The 25,093-nt window shown below is 39.2% G+C and overlaps 1 protein-coding gene across 1 annotated transcript in view; it reads right to left on the bottom strand.

Annotated features, from left to right (window-relative positions):
* The window catches only part of Stk26 (serine/threonine kinase 26), a 53,777-nt gene that overhangs the window by 14,039 nt on the left and 14,645 nt on the right, over nucleotides 1-25,093 (bottom strand). Inside the window, exon 3 of the mRNA XM_057759429.1 lies at nucleotides 8,848-9,078. Within this exon, the coding sequence (XP_057615412.1) occupies nucleotides 8,848-9,078 (231 nt within the window). The remainder of the gene's footprint in view (nucleotides 1-8,847; nucleotides 9,079-25,093) is intronic.

Here is a 25,093-nt window from a genome sequence, read left to right as displayed (position 1 = left end):
ACATTTTGCATTGTTCCATTTGTTTTAAGACATTTTTAGAGCCTTTTCCAGCCATGATTAATAGATATTTTTGCACACACCTGGAATCCAGAAAAAAAACCCAACTATCCCCCTCCAAAAAAGGGGGGGAGTATATAGTTTAATATGACAGTTAAGTTCCAAACCTAGGACTTCACTGTGAGCTGAACAAAAAAAAAACATTTTATAGGGGAGCTATAAAGAAATGCACTATAACATGCACACGCACGCATGCACACACACATGCACACCATCCAGCTCTATTGGATCAACACTAGATGACTAGGAACACAGCTCAATAGCAGAGTGCTTGCCTAGACCCTATGAGGCACCAAACGCCTCCCTTTCCTAATAAAACCTTTTAAAAATAAATCACCAACTTCCTCTTTCTTTCAGACATAGCTTGAAACACTCCTTTCTCTCCAGTACTTCATGAATGGTATTTGCTGAAACTTTGTGAGACCACAGAACCGACTCGAGGTGGAAAGGCAGGTTTAACAAGGCTGATGGCAGGTCACACTGTGAATGATTTGTGTTCTCTGAGCCCATTTCCAAGTAAAATATTTAAGTTTTTGAAACCTGTGTTTCTTCATTAAAATAATGCCTAGGTTCCAGGGGAAGGCAGGCAGCGGATTGATGCTTTCCAAAGACAACTTCAACGTAAGTGCATCCACAGTAGCAAGCATGAAGTGCGGTAGAGACATGGCCTACAGTTTTATACATCAACCATTTTTTTTCTAGGGGAAAATACAGTCATTGCTGTGCTTCAACTTATGACACAAGTACTATTTTTGTCACTTAAAGGCCCAGTTGTGAGATGAAACTTCTCAAGCCACTGCTACTAGCCCTCATACTCTTAAAATCCCTCAGTCGTGTTCAGGCGTTTCATTTAAAATTTGTAACAGTCCCACGAGCCTGGAGCTTTATTACGGCAGGGAACGGACTCCAGAGATACAAACACTCATGAGAGAAGGTTAAAGAATCAAGAGTTGGGTGAACTCTGTAGTAGGAAAACCGGGATGTAGCTTAGAGTTAAGAATTAGGGAGAGAATGTTCACATATATCAAATATAGGACACAAGGGATGTCTTTTCTCTTGCATATGTATATGTATGATATGCATATGTATATTCCTGTTTTCATGTGTGTGAATGTGTATAGAGGTCTGAAGTTGAATGGCTTCCAGCATTGCTTTCTACCTTATATACAGAGGCAGGTTTTTTAGTTTCTTTCGGCCGAACATTGAACATACCGTCTTGGCTAGTCTGGTTAGCCAGCTTGCTCTAGGGATTCTCTGTGCTTCTTACAGGCTAGGATTATAGGCCAAATGCATTTACAGAACTTGTACATGGGTTGTGGGGGATTTGAACTCTGGTCCTGCTGCTTGCATGTCAAGCATTTTACCTGCAAACCACCTCCCTAACCCTGTCAATGCTTTTCTTGTTTCTGTTTCTATGTGGGATATGTAAAAGAAAGTGTTCCCTATCCTCTTCATGCCCCTCTAGTAATCTTGACATCCATCTGTTCTGCCATAGCAGTCCAGCTTGAACCGAGGAAGCAAAGCACCGGGAGTCCAATGTCTACATTAGAAAAGAAGATATGAGCGCCCACAATAGTAGGGGAGGAAGCAGAGATCTAGGAGTGGTTCACGCAACTTGCTTTCATGTAGATCAATTGGGCACTGAGACAGCGAAAACGGCGAACGTGATACATCTTTATGCATTTTCATGAGGAAGAAAAAATTATAATTACTGATAAATGGTATAGGAGGTCCTTCTGTCTATGTGTTGCTTTTATTGGATAATGAGTAAAGGAACTGGCTTGGCCTATAGCATGGGAGGAGGAAGGCGGAGTGAGAGAGAAGCCATGGAGCTGCTGGAGACAGATGTGCCACAGCCACATGACGATATACAGATTAATAGAAATGGGTTAAATTAATATAAGAGTTAGCTAATAAGAAGCTAGAGCTAATCAGCCAAGCAGTGATTTAATTAATATAGTTTCTATGTGATTATTTCAGGTCTAAGCTAGCGCCGGGAACCAACAAGCGGCCCTCCTCCAACAGATAAATTAAGATTTGTTCATTTGCCACAAACTTGTTCCTAATAAGTAACTATACTCTCTCTACCACATGAACTCAAAGTGCTTCTTGTGTGCCTGACATTTAAAAGAAAGTCCCTATAAAATATGTCTCTATTTTGCTGTTCTGCATGAACGAAAGAACCTGTTTTTCAAGTTAAAAAAACAACGCATGGCATTTTGTTTGTACCAGTTCTAAATGGAAGCTTTCCAACTGTCACCAAAATGGATGCAGAGAAAGCTTTTAAGCGGTGACCTTACAGAGCAGGCTATATGGCTGAGATTTCTCAAGTCCCAACTAAGGAACTTCTACATCTGAAAATAAGGCTTCCTACCAGTAAGCAAGGTGGTTCACTGGAACTTTGAAACAACCAGGGGACTTGATAGGTTTTTGCAGCTACCTTCCTTAGATCTCTCCATTTCTAGAGATAAATTTTACAGGAGGATTTTGGGGACATCTGAATTCCTGCTAAGAAGGCATGAGCCAGGGCAAGGCCTGAAGGAGCACCATAAAAAAAAAAAGAAAGCTTGTCCAAGGAAGCTTCTCCCGCAGGGAATCTGCGGTCTACATCTGGGTGCAAAGGGTCCAAAAACAAAAACAAAAAAAACCAAAACCAAACAAACAAACAAACAAAAAAAAAAGATTACAAATAACAGAAACCAAGACAAAATAAATATTATTATTTGGGGGTAGGACAGCTTCTGCATTTGATTTCTGATAACAGAAGTTAGTATTGCAGAATACAAATAAATGTGCTAGATTAAAATGGTGTCAATATATTGGTTTACAATTCCAAAAGTGCCAAGTGACTATAATCCATAACCATAAACCCATCACTGTTAAGGGCAGGAAATCTCTGTAGGAAAACCTCCGCTTCCCTTATAAAAGAAGCCATGCATTTGAATGATGGTTTGAAAAAAAAATTTAAGTTATAGGAAACTGTGCCCAAATTAGGAACACACGAAAAGAAACGACTCCAAGACCAACAAAATGGCTCAGAGGCTGGTAAAGACACTTGCTTGCAAGTCCAAAGACCTCAGTTTGATCTCCGAAATCTACATGGTAGAAGAAAAAAACTGACTCTCACAAGTCCTCTGACCTGCACATGCACACCATGGCTTACGCGCGCGCGCGCGCACACACACACACACACACACACACACACGAGGATTATTTATACTGTATACAAGTCAACACAAGTGGGTGACCTACTCCAATAGCCTGTTACACTAACGACATAAACTAGAATGTAGAGTTGTAATTAGCCAGTCACAAAAGGGTCAATATTGTATGGTCCCATTGTATAAGGTACCTAGAGCAGTCAAGAGCATAGAAGTAGGCCCTAGGATGGTGGATGTGAAGGAAGCTAGCTACAGGGAGTTATTATATCTTGGTACAGAATTTTAATTGGTAAACACATCCTAGAAATGAATAGTGGTGATGGTTGAACAACAGCGCGAAAATGACACACTTAAAAATGGATATCAACTACCCTCCAGGGGAGAGTCCATGGCAGAAATAGTCTGCCAGCACAAATTGGACTCCATGTTTTGTTTTTATTTTTATGAGAAAGAACATGAAGTTGGTTAAGGATAAGGAGGTGGGGGAGGAGTTATGGGAACAGGAGAAATATAAAAAATAAAAACATTATTAAAATGAATACAGAAAATGGCTAAAATAGTAAAGTTACATTATTCTTTGCCATCATTTAAAAATGTAGCATGAATGATTTTATAGAATTAATTAAAAGGGAGAGTAGAGATAGCTTTATGAAGAATGGGGCCAGAAGCTTTATGCCCTCCACGGGGTTCTGCTCCAGCTGTGAATCCTTTGTCCATAGCCCATGCTTCACAAAGTCATACCTCCAGGAGTTCAAATGCTGCCCCCTCCCCCCCAGTGTTAGTGTTACTGCCCTCTATACACGCTAGTTTAAGCAGGGAAGAGGAAACAAACTTGAAACACACACCTGGAGCTGAGGAGGGAGGCTGAATTTTGAAGCTGACAGAATAAAGTGGATGAGATTGACTGGACAAATTATGCAAAATGACATGAAGGCACATAGTAGCATTCAATAAATACACGTCTGTTCAAAGATGGGGCTTCTTAGAGATGGGTTATGTTAAGCCTAAAACCATTTCATTTTGAGAAAAGGGCATTTTACAAAGGAGAAAGAAATGAACTTCAAGCTTTATAAGAAAACACCAAACACATTTTCAAATAAAAAAAAATCTCAGAGGCATTAAATATACTCTAGATAAAACCACAAAGTTTGATGAAAAACAGCACGAAGACCATATAACTATAGATTTTGCTCTGGAACATTTCACTTCATTCACTCAAGTTTTTAAACAGATGCTGGTTGTAGTCTAAACGGACCTATGGGAGGGACCACATTCCCTTAACATAAACAGAAATCTAAAGGCACTTTCAGCAGCAAATAAAGGCATGGCCCAAATTCTGTTCAATGCCTGAATGAGTTTCACTTAAAAATTACATTGAACTAACAAAATATTTAAAGATTATAAAAGATTCTAGCACTATTAGGAGATCAAAAGGGAAGTCTGTACTCCTGGCACTCTTCATAAAGACTAACTTTGTCAAGAAACTGCAGTGAACGAAAACGAAAGGAAAACACTGTGGTCACACTGATGTGTTTGTCTGTTTTTTTTACTCTTGTTTTTAAAGATGGAATTCTACAGTGAGCTCAGTCAAAATGAATACCTAGTACATTTTTGCATGTCTGAAGGAAATCGCTACAACTGCACACAGTTTGAGAGAACATATAATTTTCTCTCAACTGCAGTCACTTTTTATCCTAGCTTACAGTAAAGTCACTTTTTACCCCAGATTACAGTAAAGTCTTGGTTATGTATGATAGCCTGTGTAAATCCCAGATCCTATGTTGCTCAACTAAGCCGACTCACAAATTCCACTGCCATCTGAAATGCACGGACAGCCTCCCAATACGTATCCAAGTCAATTGACAAAGCCATTCCCTCATGATACTAACAGGATGTGGTCTCAAGTTACGCTGACTGCTTTAAACATAATGCTGTTAGATTTGATGTGGTTTTAGTTTACAAAAAGAAATGCATGCCTACGCAATCACAATATGACAATATCAATGGAAAATAATGAGTTGGTTAATTTCAGTAAAATAGCCCACCATGGAAGTTAAACAATAGTAATCCAAAAGCTACACAGGGTAAGGGCAGGAGGACCATGTGTTCGGGGCCAGCGTGGATTATACTTTTAGGCCTAGGATTTAGCTTAATGCTAATAAACATCAACCACGTGCAAGGCTTTGGCTTTCATCCTTACACACACACACACACACACACACACATGACTCAAAGAGGAAGTGACTTAAAATGAGATAAGAGTCCTACATTTTGTATGTATAGCCATTTACCCATAACTGTATTTATAGAGTTTATCATGAAAGAAAAAGGTTCCTCAAATACCCTTTTCCAGGACTTCCACTAATGATTGGTAAAGGAGATGAAAATATTTTAGTTTTATACTTTAACAGATATTTTGGATATTAGTGTTCTACCAGGGAATGCTCTAAAGAATTCTACAGTCAATATTTGGGACAAAACAAAGCATTAGTTTGTACCTATTAACAGCTGAAGTAATTACTAGAAGACTAGTATGTAGCTCCTACTAGGCTAGGTTTGAAGGCAGTGTTTTTGAAATATAATCTCTTACAAATAGAGACCCACGCAGGTGCAGCACATTCGTCTGTGGAAGAAGCATGAGTAAACAAAGGCTCCTAGTAATGACTGAAATCTTCACCGCCATGCTACTGCTGAGTTAGAACAAAGTATTAAAAAATATTTTAAATAGAGTCTATTGAATATTTTAAGCCAGCCACTGAAAATAGCTTATCTGATCTAGGTGCCTAAAAATAACAAGGGTTCAGGTTTGCTCTAGAGAGAGTCTGCAATTACCAGTACTCAATCCAGAATGAGCAATAATACATATGACCAGAAAATTCCCAGGGCTGCCTACAACAAAGCCCACCGTAGGAATTAAGGGGAAAACGCACAGGCACTGAGATGGAGCAATCACTCCAAAGCATTCCATACAGCTAGATGAACTTCTAAGTTAGATATTTTAGGGATGAATATGAAAGCAAATACTATGCTACAAAAAACCAGAAGTTTTCATATGTAGTAAAATATGATGACAGCTAACTCGTAGGAGTAAATGCTGAAATTAGATGGAATTTTCCATTCTCATCACCTCTTCCTTGAGGCAACTTCTTCAAGTTATTCTTGATGAAAAATACACAAGTAAGCACTTGCTTATTTGCCCTTATTAATATGTAGCTTTTGTCTGATTTTAACTTTTGCAGTCCCGTGAATGGAACCCAGTAAGACAAACATGCTAGGGAAATTCCCAGTCAATGAGCTACACTCCTGCCCATTTCATCTGTAATCTGCTGTATGTAGATACTCAGTATTATATGGTATGATAAGTATCTATATACTTTTATCATAAAATTTGTACTTTTTTATGTAATGCTGGACTGAGCGCTCTCTGGCTACAGGAGTACGCTATTCATATTATATCTCCAGCACCTGGTACCCCGTATGACACAGTGTCTAGCTGTTGAATGACTCTAGAGCAAATTCACTTCCTATTCAATCTAATGTATGCAATACGTTAGTAAAATAAGTTTTTCAAAGTCAGTAAAATTGATGATTCATATCAATATAAGCTAATATAAATACATAAAGATCAAGGAAGCAGTGACACTTAGGTCACCAAGAGGCATACAAGACACCAGTTTTCATCGCTCTGGCTCTCTCTCTCTCTCTCTCTCTCTCTCTCACACACACACACACACACACACACACACAAACACATGCACGCATGCACGCATGCACGCATGCATAATGGGTGCACACGGTGGGATGGAAGGAGAGAAGATGAGAGAGAACATACCCACAGACTAAAATAACTCACTAGCCCTAACTGTAGCAGCACAGGAGACACAAAGGCAGCAGGATCTCTCCCCAGAAAGGGTCACTGGTGAGAGTGGCATACCTGTGCTGCTGAGAGATGGCCATGAATGAAGAAGAAAGAGGAAGGCTATCAATATCGCCACGCAGTAGGAACCACCGCGGCCCCAAATGAACTATTCCAGAAGAAACTGACATCGTAACTGCTGAAGTGATCAACAGCTAGTCTTCCTAGGGAGCTCCAGGGAGGGCAGGCACAGTAACACAACCTTGCTCATGAAGCAAAAAAGCTGTTGAGGCACTGGGAAAAGAACCCTCCATTCTCCCAAACCATACCAGTTCCTCAGCCTTGGATTAACAGCTGCTCGATGAGAGTCCACAGTTCAGACCTGGGTTCTGTAGCTGTACTAGATCGAACCACATGTCACTGCCAAGTGGGGTCACTGCCTCAGACCCCTAGCTCCCACTCAGGTGAAACTAAAATTTCTCTGTGTGCACCTGGACTGCACACACTAACTCGCCTGGTGGCCACAAGGAAAAGCAAGCACTCTGGAGGCTAGATGTCTCAATGGCTACATTGTCTTCACCTTATCTTTGACAACCCAGGCACCACCATACCAAACCGGAAATCTTTCTGCACATGCCTGTGCTCCAGACAAGCACTCCTCTCTCTAACGCAAAGTTATGCCGTGGCAGTAAAGCCATGCAGTGAATCCATTATATCATGGCAACGTAGCCCCCACAACTCAGATTTTATACTGCCGCCGTAGCAATCTGGCTCATACTGGGCTGGAAGTAGTTTCTTTTCTTTCTTGTTTATTTATCTCTTACTTATTTTATTTCTTTTTTATTTTTTGACAATAAGAAAAGGATTTATTTATTAAAGAATGCATCTATGAGTCACTGGATTAACGAACGCACTTGACATCTATGGCTTTGGTGTAGAACACATCATTCTAGGTGGGATGGGAAGTGTCTCTGTAAATATTGCACCATCTTATGTGAGTGAAGGATTTGATCACATAGATCTTAGTGTTGTGGAGGAAGAAAGCAAGAACCTGGGGTTGATTCAGGTAAACTATATCATGTGCTTAGTATGAATCATAAGCTGGACTAAAGGATATAAAAACGGGGACAAGTTCAGCTAAACTTCAATGAGTTCACAAGCTGGTGAAAGAAATGCAGAAGTAACAACCATAACTCAATACTATCTATATGCTCCCTCCACTTTGAGTATGAGAAAGATTAGACTATTAAGAATAGCATGTGGAAAGCCAGGGGTACAGCTTTTATGTGGCAATGTGGCCTAAAGATCAGAGACCCTTTTCCTCTTCCCCTGTACCAAAAGTTCTGGAATGGAAGAGAGCAGTTGAGCTCTGGAGTACTTTTTAAGAAGTGGCTGTTAACTCTAACAATGGTTTAGTTGACACCACAAATGGAGCTGATTCTGCCTAGATGGTAAAGATTACCAAATCCTAATTTAAGTCCGTCCCTTTTGAGTTGGGTGTGGTGGTGCACACCTTTAATGCTAGCAGGCAGATCTCTATGAGATCAAGGCTAGCCTGTTCTGTCTACATGGTGAGTTCCAGGAGAGTCAGGCTACACAGTGAGACCCTGTCTCACAAAAAAAAAAAAAAAAAAAAAAAAAAAGGAGAAAAAGATACTGCCTCTCAAAATTAGAATTAAAAGAAAACAAAAAATATATAATGAAAACACCTTAAGAAAAAATATAGCATGAACACATTATGAAATAATATATAATATATAATGAGCACATTACCTTTAAATAGGACCCATAGTATTTCGTTACATATGAGCTGTCGCACTGACTCAGAACAGTTATTTCTTGTTGAATGTCTTCTATTTCATCTTCGGCTTCCTCAAGGTCAATGATTTTAATTGCAACCACTTGCTGGGTACGGTTGTCGAGTCCTTTGAAAACTTCTCCAAAGGAGCCCTTTCCAATGCGCTCTAATTTTGTGAACAGTTCTTCTGGATCCGCTATGTTATTCTAAGGGGAAGAAAGCAGAGAGGAAACACAAAAGCTTTGAGTCAATTTTTCTTTTAGGTTTATTTTTATTTTATGTGTGTTTATTTTTATTCGCCTGCAGGTATGTAAGTGTACCACACGTGTGCCTGGTACCTATGGAGAACTGAACAGAGGATTTGATTCCCCACAACTGGAGTTAATGACAGCTGTGAGCTGTCATGTGGGTGCTACGAACTGAACCTGGGCCCTCAGCAAGAACAGCCAGTGCTCTTAACCACTGCGCCATCTCTCCAGCTGCATGAACCAAACTTTCTAACTCGAGAAAAATGAATCAGATTAAATATAGACTACTTCATGGAAGTTTTCATTTTTTATCCCCCCAATATATATCAAATGTTGCTAAGGATGTAGAGAAGAAGGAATTGTTATATACAGGTAACAGGAAAGTGAATGAGTATAACCACTATAGAGAATAGTAGGCACAGAAAATCAAAGAGACCTACCATTTGATCCAGGTATCACACATTAGAGTTTGTCTTTTGAGGAAAAGAAGTAACTGTATCAGAGACATGTGCACCCTCATGCTTTTTCACAATAGTTAGGCACTACTCACAATAACTAAGATAGGAAATTAGTCTAGGGACCATCAAAAGATGACTAGACAAAAAAAATGTCACGTATAGACACATACACACAAATAAAATACTATTCAGCTATCAAAAGATTAGTATAGTATCCTTTACAGGAAAATGGAAGGAGCTAGAGGGTGTTACATAAAGTGAGACAGTTGCAAAAAGACAGATTCTCCACACACTTTTACCTAAGTATGCTTTGAAAAGGCAATTGGAATATATAATGATTACTTAAGGTTCGGGAATGTGGGAGGAGAGCACGGGGGAGGTTGAAGGACAGGTAGCCAAACACAGCAGAGAGGAGTTTATAAGTTCCAGTATTCAGTATGTGTGTGCAAGGAGTATAGCTCACGGTAAGTTAATACATTCTCTGAATAAGAACTCAAACACGAGGTAATGATAAATAGATAGGAATGTCATTCACTCGATATGCTCTGCACATAGAGTATACACATGAAATACTGTATCATACCACATAAATATGTACGACTGTTATGTGTCTTTGATTTTTTATGTTTAAGGAGGTATCAATATTAACTTCCCCAGGTGATTCTTACACACTGTTCTGCGTGGATTGAATTATCACATCATGTATATAATTATCACATCATGTATATAATTACAATAATTTTAAAGGAAAATATAAACTATCTTTCAAGTAAGCTTACAGAAGGGAACTAGAATTAAACAAAATACAATCTAGAACTAAGCATAAATATGTCCATTAGCAAAACCTAAATGCATAAATGTACTGACCTTTCTTGATACAGAGATAGCTTTGCCTAAAAAGGTACAAAACTTGTCCCATGAGATAACCTTCCTATATTCTTATTGCTATGGCTAAAGAGACGCTGCTGATCAAGTTGAAAATGAAGATTTAAAGTATACTTGAGGGACCTGTTAGTCCAAAACTTTACTTTGAGCTTCTTCAAAACCTAAAAGGATACTACCTGGTTCTAGTCACTCAATCAAATTTGCCAACTAAACCTAAACCTACTGTGAGTTCATTTACTCTATGTTCCTTTGCTGTAATTTCCCCAAGTTTCATCTCCACATGGATTTCAGGAGACAGTTATAGTCTGCATATCCTTTGTGTGTCACTTTATCAGACAAAGAAGCCGCTGACGTTTTCCTATCAAGTTCTTTGTCTTGAACTTCTCTTTGTCATCTTACCCAAAAATAAAGCTAATCACATGATCTATCGACCTTCCAGTCTTCACATATTCTCCTCGATGAGGTTTCATTTTCTTTTTCTCGGAGATGCACTTTCCATTTTGGAGTATTTTTCTCCACTTCAAGATTAGTGTGAGTCCCTACCCACCTTTAGTGACCATGTCCAATGGGCATCTCTACATGGAATCAACCAATACACCTGGAAATTCCCATAAGGCTTCTCGAAGGAGTTGTAACACACTTCTAGTGGCTATAAGTGACGCCCCAAAGCTCACATTTTGTTAGCATTTCTTCCCAACAACTCAATTGCCACCATTACAGATTCTTTGGAGCACGGGTGCTTTCTCTTGTTTGCGATTTGGTTTGGTTTGTGGTTGCTCCTACCCATTGCCCAGGCTGCCCTGGAACTGGTGATCCTCTGCCTCGGACCTCTTGAGTGCTGGAATAGAGGTGTGAACAACTGGGCACTACTCCTTTGGAGTAGCCTTTTGCCAGCACCATGCTGTGATTACTACCATATGTACGGTGGCTAACACACAGCTACCTCCTCCTAGTTTGCATGCTAATTCTTCTCATTGTAGCAGTTTGTGCTGAAAATAGTCATGAAATAATCTGCGGATGATTTCACCTCACTATAACTTCTTAAATGTAGAGAACGTAGAAAAAATTCAATGTCAAGTTTTTGCTTTCTTTCTTTTAGGTGTATGTGGGTACATGTATGTGAACGGGTGTGAGGGTTCACATTTGACTACAGGTACATGTGCATGTGTGTGTATTTGCATGGGAAGGCTAGAGGGTGTCAGTCTTCACCAACTGCCCAAATTGTTTTGTGTTTTTAAGTTTAAAATTTATTATTATTATTATTATTGTTGTTGTTGTTGCTGTTATTATTATTAGGCGCAAGAGTCACAGTGCATATGTGTAAACACATCCTTTGTAGAGTAGTCTCTCCTTTTATTTTTATGTGACTTCCAAGGACCGAACTGAGATCACCAGGCTTATGTGGCAAGCATCTTACCTTGTTGAGCCATCTCACTGTTCCCTACCTTGTATTTTAAGTCTCTCAGCTGGGTGTTGTGGTGCACTCCTTTAATCCCAGCACTCAGGAGGCAGAGGCAGGCAGATCTCTGTGAGTTCGAGACCAGCCTGGTCTACAGAGTAAGTTTCAGGACAGCTAGGGCTGTTACACAGAGAAACCCTGTTTTGAAAAAAACAAAACAAAAAACAAAATACCCCAAATAGCCAAACATGGTCTCTTACTGGAACATGAGGCTCATCTAGTAGGCTAGGCAGTCTGGCCAGCAAAGCCCCAAGAATCTGTCTGCATGTCTCTACCTCCCCAGCACAAGGATTACAAGTATGTGTCCACCTCACCCACCTCACCCCAGTTCTGGGGATCAAACTCGGGTCCTCATGCTTGCCAGCACTGCAGGGCAAGCATTTTAATGAAGCTGTCTTCCCAACCCCTTGAGTTTTTTTTTTAATATACTTACAAAAGAAATCTGAACTTTGGAAAACACAGTCTTGATTACATATTGGATGTACTGTCTAATAATACATTCTGAGGAGTATACTAATAACTAACTTCCTAATAAGAACTTAATAAGAAACAGAAATTAAATTCTCCTCTTCTTAATTGGTGTTTTAAAGGGCTTTAAGTGGAGCTATTAACCCTAGGGAGGACACAGCTGTTCAGTGCTTTCTGTAATAAATGGGCTCTTGCAAATATGTAAATCATAGATTTAAAAACCAAGTCACACTTCACATGTTAGGGAGGCTATGAAGTGAATCCTAACTTATCAATATAGCTTAAGAATTTCAACTGAGGAACAGCAAGTTGGAGACAGAAAAACAGACAGAGCCGTCATTTGCAGAGTAATTCTACTTCAACTCTAATTCTGGGCTTACGAGTTCTGCAAAACATTGACTTTCAGAGTAGAAGAAATGTGAAACAGGGTTTTCTCTACTGTAACCTCCCTCTCCTATCTGGAGGGTAGAGACCTTTGTTTCACTGCCAGTTCCTGAATCTTTGATAAATAACACCCAATTTCTAAATTTCTCTTTATTCATTCTTCAGGTGGGGGGCATCTAGGTTGTTCCCAGGTTCTGGCTATTACAAATAGTGCTGCTATGAACGCAGTTGAGCAAGTGTCCTTGTGGTATGATTGAGCATCCTTTGGGTATATGCCTAAGAGTGGTATCGCTGGATCTTGAGGTAGATTGAGTCCCAATTTTCTGAGAAATCACCATAGTGATTTCCAAGCATACAAGGACAGATTTCCTTCTTGACAATTTGCTTGGTTTTGTTTTCATTATCATCATTTTATCTTCTTTCTTTCTCCCTTCTCTCTCTCTCTCTCTCTCTCTCTCTCTCTCTCTCTTTCTTTCTCTTTCTTTCTTTCTTTCTTTCTTTCTTTCTCCCTTTCTCTCTCTCTCTTTCTTTCTCTCTCTCTTTCTTTCTCTCTCTCTCTTTCTCTCTCTCTTTCTTTCTTTCTTTCTTTCTTTCTTTCTTTCTTTCTCTCTCTCTTTCTTTCTCCCTTTCTCTCTCTCTCTCTTTCTTTCTCTCTCTTTCTCTCTCTCTCTCTCTTTCTTTCTTTTTTTCTTTCTTTCTTCCATTCTTTCTTTCACAGAGGCCTCTCTCTATCATTGTTTTCTTTTTCTTCTTTTTTTCCTTCTTTTTCTTTCTTAGATAGACTTTTGCCATGTTATCCTGATCAGGATGGGAATCTCTGTTTCCCAAGATGTCTTCCATTTACAAGGATCCTGCTGCCTCAGCCCGCTGAGTGTTGAGACTGTGGGAGCAGGCAATCATATCCAACTCTTTCTTGTCTTTAGAATGAAGGCAAAGTCAAATAAATAAATGGCAAGCATTTAAAACAATGCAATGAAAACCCACCTTCCCAGTGATATGTGGAAGAAGGCTTTTTGAATTCCCAAGTTATAGAGACAGAGGGCTAATACAATTTGGAAAAGCTCTTGGAATGTGCTCCAATCTTGGCTATACACCGTGATCATCTGTATAGCCTTAAGAAATGCAGACACCTAGGACACATCCCAGAGCTTCTGATTCAAAGTGCCTGAGACTAGGACTTTGCCATCAATTTATTTATTTTTTAAGTATCCTAAATGATTCCTGCAAAGACACTTTGGCATGAGTCTTGAGATCAGAATTTGGGATCTAATGAGCACAAAGAAGTGAAGCTTACATCACTGGGTACAGAGAACTCATTGTCCCTAGTTTTTTGGGCCAGCATATAGGCCTCATCAACTTATGCACACTAAAGGGAACAACTCAGAGATTAAAACTGAGGAGGTTTGTGTGTAACTCAGCGATAGATTTTTTAGCATGTGTACACTGGGGCTCTATCTTCACTACCATAATAAAACAAAAACAAAAGCAAGAGCACTGTGTTGCTTACATGAATGTACCTAGACTTTAAAATGAAGTTTGAAACACTTCTAAGGACGCATCTCAAAAATCAGTACTTTTCCCTCAGGACTACCAACATCAAAGTATTTGTCCACCATAGACCATCATTTTCCTGTAATTCTTCTCAAACATCATTTTTATTTGACATCGTCTCTGGGGTGCACAGTAATTTGATTTGTAACTGATGATAGTATTTGCGTTAAAAATCCAACAATGAGGAATAAAAATCTTAATCTAGAAGGCAGTAGAAAATAGCTCCAATTTGTTAAAGAGGGACACTGAGAATGGGTGCAGAAAAAAAAAAACTGCAGAAATAATTAGAGATATTCTTTGGGCCCTAGCAGAACAGAAATCTAGAAGGAAAAAAAATCAAATATTATCTACTTCTTTGAATATGCAGTAGCTAATACGAGGTAGTTAAGTAAGACTGCCATTACGAGGAAGAGTGAAATCATAAGAAGTTTAAGTAAAGTGGGTAGATTTCTCAGTTGTGGGGTAAGAATGGCAAAGTTCGGGTGTGTTAAAGAGTCTTCAATAACCAGACTGAGTAAGGCTGACCACCTAAGGCAGTGGTTCTCAACCTGGGGGTCCTGACCCCACTGTGGTAGCCTTGACATTATGATTTGTAACAGTAGCAAAATTACAATTGTGATGTAGCAACGTAATGATTTTATGGTTGGGGTCAGCACAACATGAGGACCTGTATTACAGGGTCACAGCATTAGGAAGTTTGAGAGGTTGAGAGGTTTGCCATTGGTCTCCCCAATAGGATGATAAATAAAGACACCTTTTATTGCCTTAAAACTCAAGTGGTGTGCAGCCAACAGGGGCGTCTATGTTTACAGCACCTAACAATACGCTAAAGCCCAACAATGCACAGTTACTAGATAATCCCTTCTAAGTTAAAAATGACAGGCTTTTCTGGATTACTCTCATGTCTATAGCTGCTACCTGTCACCTAACAAGCAAGGTGCACAGAAATAAAAATCAGTCTCCACTGCCTTTGTGAGCCTTCAATTAAATTACTATTCGCTCATGTTAAAATGTTTCACTTTCTCTCTGAGCATTGTGAAAGAAAAAAGTTCCCAGTGGATTTCCTATACAAGACACTGATAAGAACTGGTTGCAAATGATCAGGCAGAGGCCTCATAGGTCGCCATCTTTTGCCAGGACTGAACATATGCTTTAGTCCCAGGCTTTTCGGGCCAGCAGGAAATGCAAAGGTCACCAAAGCTTACCTCTTACCACTGCTATCTACACCGCCAGGGGACTGTGGTGTGTCTGCTGTGTCCTAAACTACTGTCTAAGGTGTGGCAGTGATAGTGACAGGCCAAGGGCTGAACAGAATCCTGGGATTAAAAGAATGAGAAGACTTTTGAGATAAATAGGAAGTTAGCCAGACGCCTTAGCCAAAACCTTTCTGTAGATCAAACAAGTGGCCAATGTCAGTTTTCTAATAACTCATCATTTCAAGAGATTAAAAAATTAAACAAAAGAGTTTTCCAATTTTAACACAGAAATTTCATATTATAAATTTTTATTTTAAACATATTGATAAAATTATACATTTATTATGGATTTATAATGTTTTAAAGCATATATGTTTTAGAATGATTAAATCTATATAATGACCATGCGCCACCTCCCACAGCTATAATTTCTGTGTGGAGAACATGTAATGTCTACTCGACAACTTTCAAGACTACAATGTATAGTTGATAACTAGAGTCAATATTGTAATTTAAAAAAAAAATCACCAAAGAAGTTATGCCATGCAATGGGGCTCAGAAAGGAGGTTTGTTGGAAGAAGAGAGAGAAGGCGCAGAGAGGCGGGCAGAGAGGGGGCCAGAGACTGGTCCTTGGGGACAAGAATGGCAGAAGAGAAAGAGAGAGAGAAAGAAACAGAGAAAAAGAGATGGGAGGTGGGCAAGGCCCTTTAAAAAGGAACACAGTGCATGCACAGGAGGTGGTCTTAATGGCCACAGCTGAGGATGTATCATGTCAGGACCCCCAGGGAGGGCCAGTACAGACTCCTGATCCTAACAGTCAACACACTCTATAAGAGATCTCATAAACTTATTCATTATAGCTAACTAAAATTTTGTAGCCTTTCATCAACTACAGTGATGATTTCAAAACATCACTGCATTGCAAAGCCTAGAGGACATTAATGAAATAAGCTAAAGACAAAAATACCTCATTCATGTGGTGGAACTTTAAAAAACTGATCTCACAGAATCAGTGTGTAGAGGAATGGTTACTGGGGACTGGGACAGTTGGTGAGGGTAGAGGTAGATATCAAGGAGATATTGCTAATAATATAAATTCTTATATTATTATATTAATCTCTGAACCAATCCGCAGTACCCTGACCAACTCCTGTACATATATGCAGCTACCATATGTTTCAATTTAGAATCTATAAAAAAAAGGGGATGATCCCATAATCTTGACTTTCCGTCAAGGTTACTACACTTGGTTGCTTTTTTCCCATGGCAATGAGGCTGAAAGCAGCTAACCTCCAGAGTGTGGAAGGCAAAGTAATGGTGACAGTCTCTCTCACGACTCCCCTAGGATCCAATGTCAGCATGCCAACAGCTCCAATCAGTGATTTACTGCAGATTTCAGCTCAGTTCATAAACAATCCCCACAAACTGATGAATTGATCTAAGATTAAAATATTTACTATCAATTATTAAGCTGGTGCTAAGTACTGTGTAGGTCTAGAATGGTCTAAATGACTGTGTAAGTTTTCAGATCACTTCAGTAACGAGAAAGCGTAAACAAACTCTCCATAAATTTTGCTAAACTCTTGAAGAGTGTTGCTGTGAGTGGAACATTTCTCTACTGTGCACAACCTCAGGATCGTATTACAAGGATCTGATAAAATTTTATGGGAACCTTAAGAGATTTCCATGATTTATAATTCTGAAGTAAAATACTTAGCCTGACTATGTTTTACGTATGACAGAATAAGAACTGAGATCAAAATTAAGTATGTTTCTAATTAAACGTAAGGAATTTGGCTCGAGGTCAGATTCCTTTAGGTGGCCAGTTGCTTCAGTTTGCATTTCCACGTTTATAAGACTTCAAAATATTTATGTAGGTATATAAAGAAAATGGTCTTAGTTTATCTATTTTTATAGTGTACTTACATTTTTATGTCTCTCTGCACAATAACGCAGGGCTCCAGTCGCCATCTTTCCCGGGTGTGCAACGAGATAAATGGAATGTAGTCAGAAATGCAGCTACAACAACTCCGAGCTTCCCCGTGGCCATTAGAAAGCATTTAATCATTCACAGGCCAGTCCCTTTCTTTGTACACCCAGTTAAAAGTCAGTGTAGAGATGGATGAGGCCAGCACGGAAACCTTGGTCTTAGTGGCAAAGCGTGGAGTCAGAGGTCTTGAGCAGCCTTGTTTTGTACTCTTAAGGAAGCACTAACTTTCAGCCATTCTGTGCTTAGCCCCAAGAAAAATGTGTTCATAAAGCAGAAATACAATTAAATTCTCAAGTACTTTTTCATCTCCCTTTGATTTTATTATTCCCATTTTTAAGTGCATCTCATTAGCAAAACTAGTGAGGGGGTAAATACATTGGTAAAGGATAACTTCATGAAAATTGTTTTTAAAAAAGCTTTTCACATAGTTGCATGCATACCACAGCAGTTCGAGGAGCTTCCCGTGACTCGTAATTCTGAGTCTACTTTATCTTTTAAGAACAAAAGAATAATTGATATTATTCCTTCATCTTAATTCCGCCTACTCAAGAGAGGATAGGAAAGAGAAGAGCTTCCTCTACCCATAACTTGCATTTTGCTCTTTCCCCAGGGCTCAGATCACAAAAAAGAAAAGTGAGTGGGACACACATTCAGAGATGTGAAAAATGAGCTTCTTTACATATGTTTGTGAGACAGATCAATTTGCAAAGGTGGGGGGGAGGAAGAATGAAAACCTGTAGTCTCCTGTCACGTTTCCACGGGTTTTAAAAGAAAGATAAAATGCAGAAATAATGAGCAGCACTTTACCATACTTATCCCACCTCTGAGTTGCTCACACAGGAAGCAAAGCCAAGAAGCAGCACTTTTATTCACTCTGTTTCCCAGATAGAGCGGTCTCTACGTCCCTGTTATTCTAATGGACATGTCTCAGATTATTTTGTCCAGCCAAGTTAATCATCTGTGGGCCTAAAGTGGTTGTAAATGAAAGGAAATAACTAATTTTGTCTTTTTTTACGAACTGTGGGATCCAGAGTTCCCGAAACCTTTAATTATAGCCATGGGTAAAGGGAAAGAGGGATCCTGCAAACAATCACATTCTTTTCTCGATAAACCCAAAGCCAAGGCTATCATCACAAGAAACACTGGATGCAAATTCCATTGCATCATTTAGCTCATTTCTCTCTGACCTTAAATCCATTCTGAAGGAAAAGAGAGGTCTGGGGTCTCCTAGCATTCTAGAGGTAAAGAGAGCAGTGAGGTCAGGCAAAATTGCCTTAATTTTGCTTATCCTGCAAATTACAAGACATCCACAATTAAATGTCAACTTGTCCATCTGTCTGGTGAGGAAGAGTGGGTGGATTCAGTGCTTTAGATTCCGTACTGTTCAGATGCTGGGTAGCTGTGAAGTATTAGAAGTTGAGTTCCTTTGTTTTCCCTTTCTCACTAACAGTCACCAACCCTGGTTTCTAAACACAAATAAGTAAGGAATGAACTGGCATTAATCACATAGTAGTTCACAGTGAGTGAAATGAAAAGCTTGCACTACTATGGGCCAATAAGAAGATCAGCATCACTAGTCAACTGTACCAAAGTTCCAACTCCCAAGCAGCGCAGTGATGCAGACCTCAGAGCTAAGGATAGAGAAAGAGCAATACAGTGAATCATTATGTATACTGACCTCTGTCCCTCACCATTATATATAAATGACTGTCCCCAAAGAAGTCAAGACATCCAGGACTGGAACAGATATAGGACCTAAAAGTAACTTCTCTCCAAAAGGATTCAAAAAGGTAACACAGCTATACTGAACAGAAATAGAAGAGTAACAGCCAACAAAACCAAGCACCAAGGGGAAAGTTCCAGGGATAGTTTATCGTATCTCAAGGCCAGTGTTTCCTGAAGATAGTAGCTTAGACGTACCAATTTCACTGTAATGCTCCAGTAGCCTATGATTCTACTTTCTTATTTTTGAGGCTTTGAACCATGCAGTTTTCTCAATGAACAATATCCTGTCTTTCTTCTGTCTCTGGATATCACCTATCTTTAATAAAGACAATACTTTCTCCCAACTCACAATTTCCGTGCATTCTCTTTCATTGCCACGACCTTTTGATTTCATCCCTAAGTTAATTTAAAGGGTAGGGTTCTCTTTCCCTTGGTACCAGCTATGCTTCACAGGACCCCAGTACAATAGTTTATACGTTGTAGTCCTTGGCTGTTTACAAAGTGTTTCATTTAAGGACCACCTAGGGGAGAAATCCTTGGCATCAGGTTATTGTCTCATTTGCAGTTGGATTGCTGGTTTTGGTACAAGGGAGATTACAATTAATAAGCTTAAGGGTGTTAAAATAGGTATGGAATTTTCAGGTAATCCCCCTGCTCATATATGATTAACTTTTCCCTAAAGGTTAAGATTTTTCTTCAGTGGAAAACATCATTAGACTTGGAAAAGAGCAGTTTGGAAAACAGTCTGAATCTACAGCCAGGGAAGAGTTGGGAGTAGCCACAAACACCAGGGTTCCTATCAGTAGAATACACAAATCTGATTCTGTGAGCCCATCTGCCATAACAATTAGGCAAAGCTCATGACTCCTGCGTGGCCTGGGGCTGTCTTGCCATTTTATACTCTAATGTAAAGATTAGAGGCTTCAAGACCCAGGACTTGGTTTATCACTGTGCTGTACATCTCTTCTAATTAAGCCCGGCTAAACACATAAAAATACACAATCTAGCCAGGGTCAGGCTGAATCATGAGCATCAATGTTAAAATGAAGGGGATTATTACTGACTAGACAGGATGTTACATAAATATAGCCTGGGATTGATAATAAGCCCTAACTATGAAATATTCATTCAGAAAGGAGGAAAAGGCCACACAGTGAAAGAAAGACAGGGATTCTGTTAATATATAAATGGTCAAATAGATAGCCTGATATATTCAGGCTATTATTTCATCAAACCCACACAGGGCTCTTTAAAGTGATGGACAATGAGAGGCTCATTCTGTCATCCATATCAGAGTTAAATAAAAGGATGTCATTGTAGTACTTCCAGAGATGGGCACCTTTGCTCAGCACCGAGGGCAGCAGCCTGTTAGAGCAGACATTGAGCTGTCCCCGGTAATGTTATGATGAATCTTTAGCACACTTATTAAAATGCATTGAATTAAAACAAAATTGATTTGCTCATGCCCTGGCTTCCTTTTAGATACAGAATTCCAATTAAAATCAATAGGTTTGAAGCTTGTAAGCACAGCACTAAATTATTAACACCGTGAGTTCCTTTAGAAAATTAACACTGATTGAAAAAGTGGAATTTTGCGTAGCCTTACCTTTTCATTCTTAATGAAAAAGTGCCGTAGAATAATTCCCTGCCAACATTTTCTTCCTTAATCAAATCTATCCTTGGAATGAATTTAATCAAATAGTATTTGCAAGGAGTTGCCCAAAGGAATCTTAGGACTCAGGAAAATGATCTCTTGGGTCCTGCTGGCTTTAACATTCTACAATCACAAGAAAATGATGCTGACGGCACGAGAACATCAACAACAAATGATTTTAATCATGGGAAACACTACTAATGAGTCGAGGGGAGATTACAGTAAACTAAAATAGAATAGTCTTCCGATATGATAGACAATTCATTTTCGCTTCTCGAAAGTTCAAAATACCACTGGAGCCTCTGTTTACACAAATTTAGCGTGGACTCCATAGGTTTTACATACATATGTATATATGTAGATAAACACAAGTCTATATGCAGATATATAAATATAACAATAATGATTATAGAAGAAGAGAACATGAACTTGAGGAGAATGTAAGACGGCAGTGCAGGAGTTGGAAGGGGCGGGTATGAATATCATGAAATTCCCAAAAAACAACAATAAAAATGTTTTTGAAAAAGAATACACTCAGAAACCAAGTAAAAAAAATGGCTATGCCTGAAAATCCATGCTAAGAACTTGTACAACTGAACTAAGCATGTGTGCACACAGCACGTCACGCATGTAACTTGTGTAAATTGTTGCTTTACGGGAACAGGGCTGGCTGGATGCAAGCATCCTCTCTAATGATGACTTTATTGTTGTCATTTCCTCGACATACGGAATGACATTGATCAAGAAAAATATTAAACATCTTCCCAAAGAAGGGAGCTAGGAAAGCTCTTCTACCTTTTCTTTTAAACTAATCTCCCCTGGAAGTTCACCAACATTTCCTGAACTGAAAATTTTCTTTTCTTTTCTTTTCTTTTTTGGTTTTTTGAGACAGGGCTTCTCTGTAGCTTTGGAGCCTGTCCTGAAACTAGCTCTTGTAGACCAGGCTGGTCTCGAACTCACAGAGATTCACCTGCCTCTTTCAAACCTATCTTAATCCCACTCAAAACCCCCGTTGTTATCCCAGTTGTCCTTAGCATTTCGGACCTCAAATGTCTCTCCTTACAGGTACAGATTCAGTGTTTAGACTTATTGGTATTGTTGACATAACCAAAATTGGTACCTATTGCCAAAGCACAATTTAAATCTGTGGATAGATTAAATGTCTAAATAAAAGGGAAAATATCATTAAGTTCCGAGTTACATAATAATGAGCTAATTTTTTTAAAAAGATTTACAAATATTATAAGCAAGAAGTTGTTTCCATGTTTTGTCTACAAATATGACTTATATATACTAATGTAAATGCGAGCCATTTTATGTTTGGAAACTTGTAGTCCTTGTCTCTCTAACAATCAATCCAACAGAACTGTCATTCTCCAATTAGAATAAACAATAGCCAGTGCCAAAGCTTTATATGCATAGGAATCAAAATTTCTCCCTTCAGAAACTGCCATACGATCTATTTATAGCTTTTGAAAAGGGGCAGGATTTGAAAACAGACATGAGCATTGAAAAGCACTTGCCCTTTTGGTTTTATCGTGAGGTTCTAGGTGGGAGGACGGTGCAGTGGGTTTTCACAAGCGAGGGATCCCAGTTTGAACGCAGATGATCAAACCCCTTAATCAGTTCTTATCTTGCTGTCATGTCATCAACATAATCTTGAAGGCAGACTCAAAGCAATTAAAATGATTTCAGATAGGCGATTTCCAATTTTAGCTGAATTTCAGCTTCTCACTTTGGAGCCCTAGCCAGAAAGGGCCATTCACCAAGGAAATCTCACTGCCCACCCCAAAAAGACTGAAAAAAAAATCATTTAGAAATAAAATGGAAGAGGTCTCTTTGATCTTTCTTGCCTTAGGAAAGTTCTTTCTTCCTTTTTCTTTCCCTTCTTCATACCCAACCTTAATGGCAGCTCAGCTATGGCGAAATGCTTTTCGTGATCATTTCAACAGTTTGGACTGGCTTAGCCTTCCTCGGAATTTCTGATTTGGCTGGTAGGGAGCCACTGACAGTTTTCAGCAGATGAAGGCTAAAATAAATGTTGTAGTTCAGGTAATTCCATCATGTCTGCACACAGCCTTGAGTCGAGTTACTGACAAAAGCCAGAAGGGCGTGATAAAAAGCAAGGATGATATCCGACACTTTCCAGGGGGAAAATGCTGATAGAGCCTCGTGATTAACGAAATGGGGAGAGAAAGGAAATCTGCAGCAGGTTATACATAATGCCTGCTGGTCTCGATCATTTTGTGATTTGCCAATACATGCTTTATGGCTGATGTCACCTCCCCCACGAAATCAAGCGGTTAAGTGGCTTTTGATAGAGCCTGATTATTTCACATACTATGATCTAATAAATTGAATGCATTTTTGATTAAGTATTCTTCTCCTTCCTGCTGACGAGGTCCCTGAGATGTTAATTGTAGGGAGAGGACACTTACGCGGTACAAGGAAGAAATAAATGTGATTATTTCTGACACTTAACACTCGCTATTCAATTCCCCTCTTGAACAGATATAGCTGTTTAATTTAAAATACAAATAAACGCAAGGAACACTATCTTCTGCCCTCCATTACATTTCTTTATTTTCTGTGTTAAAATTGAGAAAAAATTTAAATGTGTCCATTAAAAAAACACACATGCTTTATGTTCATTATTCTTATCAATCCAACTTTCTATATTCTTCAGTGGCTAAAATTTATCTTGAAGAAGTGAAGAAAAATAAGTATACATTTACTATAATCTGAGGCATTTCCTTGGGTTCATTTTAATAATAGGGCTGCATATAAATCAGGTGTGCGGCAAACAGAAAACTTAGTTTTCACACTAGACGTCTACCTTTATAGGAAACGATATAAAATCCTACTTTCTCTAGATCAGCGATTCTTAGTGGGGTCAAGGTCCTAAGGCAGAGCTGGGAAACATTTTCTTAAAAGGGGCTTTGTGAGTCAAATGAAGCCTGCAGTCCCTGAGTGCCATTATTTATAAACTATTTTCTAAAAACATAACAAGGATCATCGTTTTCTTCCTTCCTCGGGACAGAGTTCAGTGTTAAAATGCTTCCCAAGCATGTGCTTGCTTCCATCCCCAGCATGGTTATATTCATTATTATTACTATTGCAAGTATTAATATTATTTTGGTTTGCAGGCAGAATTTGGTTCTCAGCTATAGTGTGCTAACTGTTGCCATCAGGAATCCACTATATGTTAAGTGTGTGTGTGGGGGGGCGTGTGCACGTGCGTGCACACACACACACAATCATAACTGCTCTAGAGCGCAAAGAGAATTAGCCTTAGTCATGTGTCCTTCAAAGGAAAATCGGGACCTTTCTTGTTTCGTAATTCAGATAACAAAGTCCTACTCGAGAAAGTTCCAAAAGCTCCACCCTAAGGTGAATGATAAATGTTTTAAAAATACAGTCAAGGACTGGGGCATGGTAGGGCACTCAGGAGGAGTAGACACAGGAATTGTGAATGAGAGGCCAGCTTGGGCTATAGTGCTAGACCTTGCCTCAAAAATACAAAACCAAATACACAGTCATTTATAAATATTTACCAAGGGAGAATGTAAAATTGTCCAATTTCAAGCCCTGTTCCTTTGTCTCAATTGCAAGGCAAACATTATATATACCTCTTAGCAGAAAACTGATTTCTCAGTCAAAACATAAGCTGTACATAAACTGATTTCACAGAAAATACCTCACATCTCATTCAAAGTTTGTTTGGAATGGGTATCCAGACTCTCCAATATATAAATACTTGAATATTGCCCTGATGTACAAATAAAAACTAAGCCGGATATGGTGCATCAGGCATGTAATCCCAGCTCTTGGAAAGCTAAGGCAGGAGACGTGCTACAGGTCCCAGGCCATCCCGAGCTATGTTTCAAGATTCTGTGTCACAGCCAAACTAACTAAAGCAAAAGAAACTAAACAAAACCCGCCAAGATGAACAGCAACAATGCCTCAGTCCTGATTCCTACTCCCCACAAACTTGTACCTGGAGAGTCATTGGGGCAGTCTCCTTATATCGTAGTTTAGCAGATGCTAGAGCATAGGGAAACAGAATGCACTGCGTTCTCCAGCCTCATGGGTAAGAGGAAACAACTTATTGACCTCCTGAGGTTAAAAAAAATCCAGTTCTCAAGCTTGGGAAATATTTGGTTATGTTAAGCGAGAATATTTTTTCACAATGAACACGTCTTT

The sequence above is a fragment of the Chionomys nivalis genome, chromosome X (genome assembly GCF_950005125.1).
Source record: "Chionomys nivalis chromosome X, mChiNiv1.1, whole genome shotgun sequence".
In the NCBI taxonomy this organism is placed as follows: Eukaryota; Metazoa; Chordata; class Mammalia; order Rodentia; family Cricetidae; genus Chionomys; species Chionomys nivalis.
Note: the sequence above shows the minus strand (reverse complement) of the source record. Positions and strands in the feature narration are given on the sequence as shown.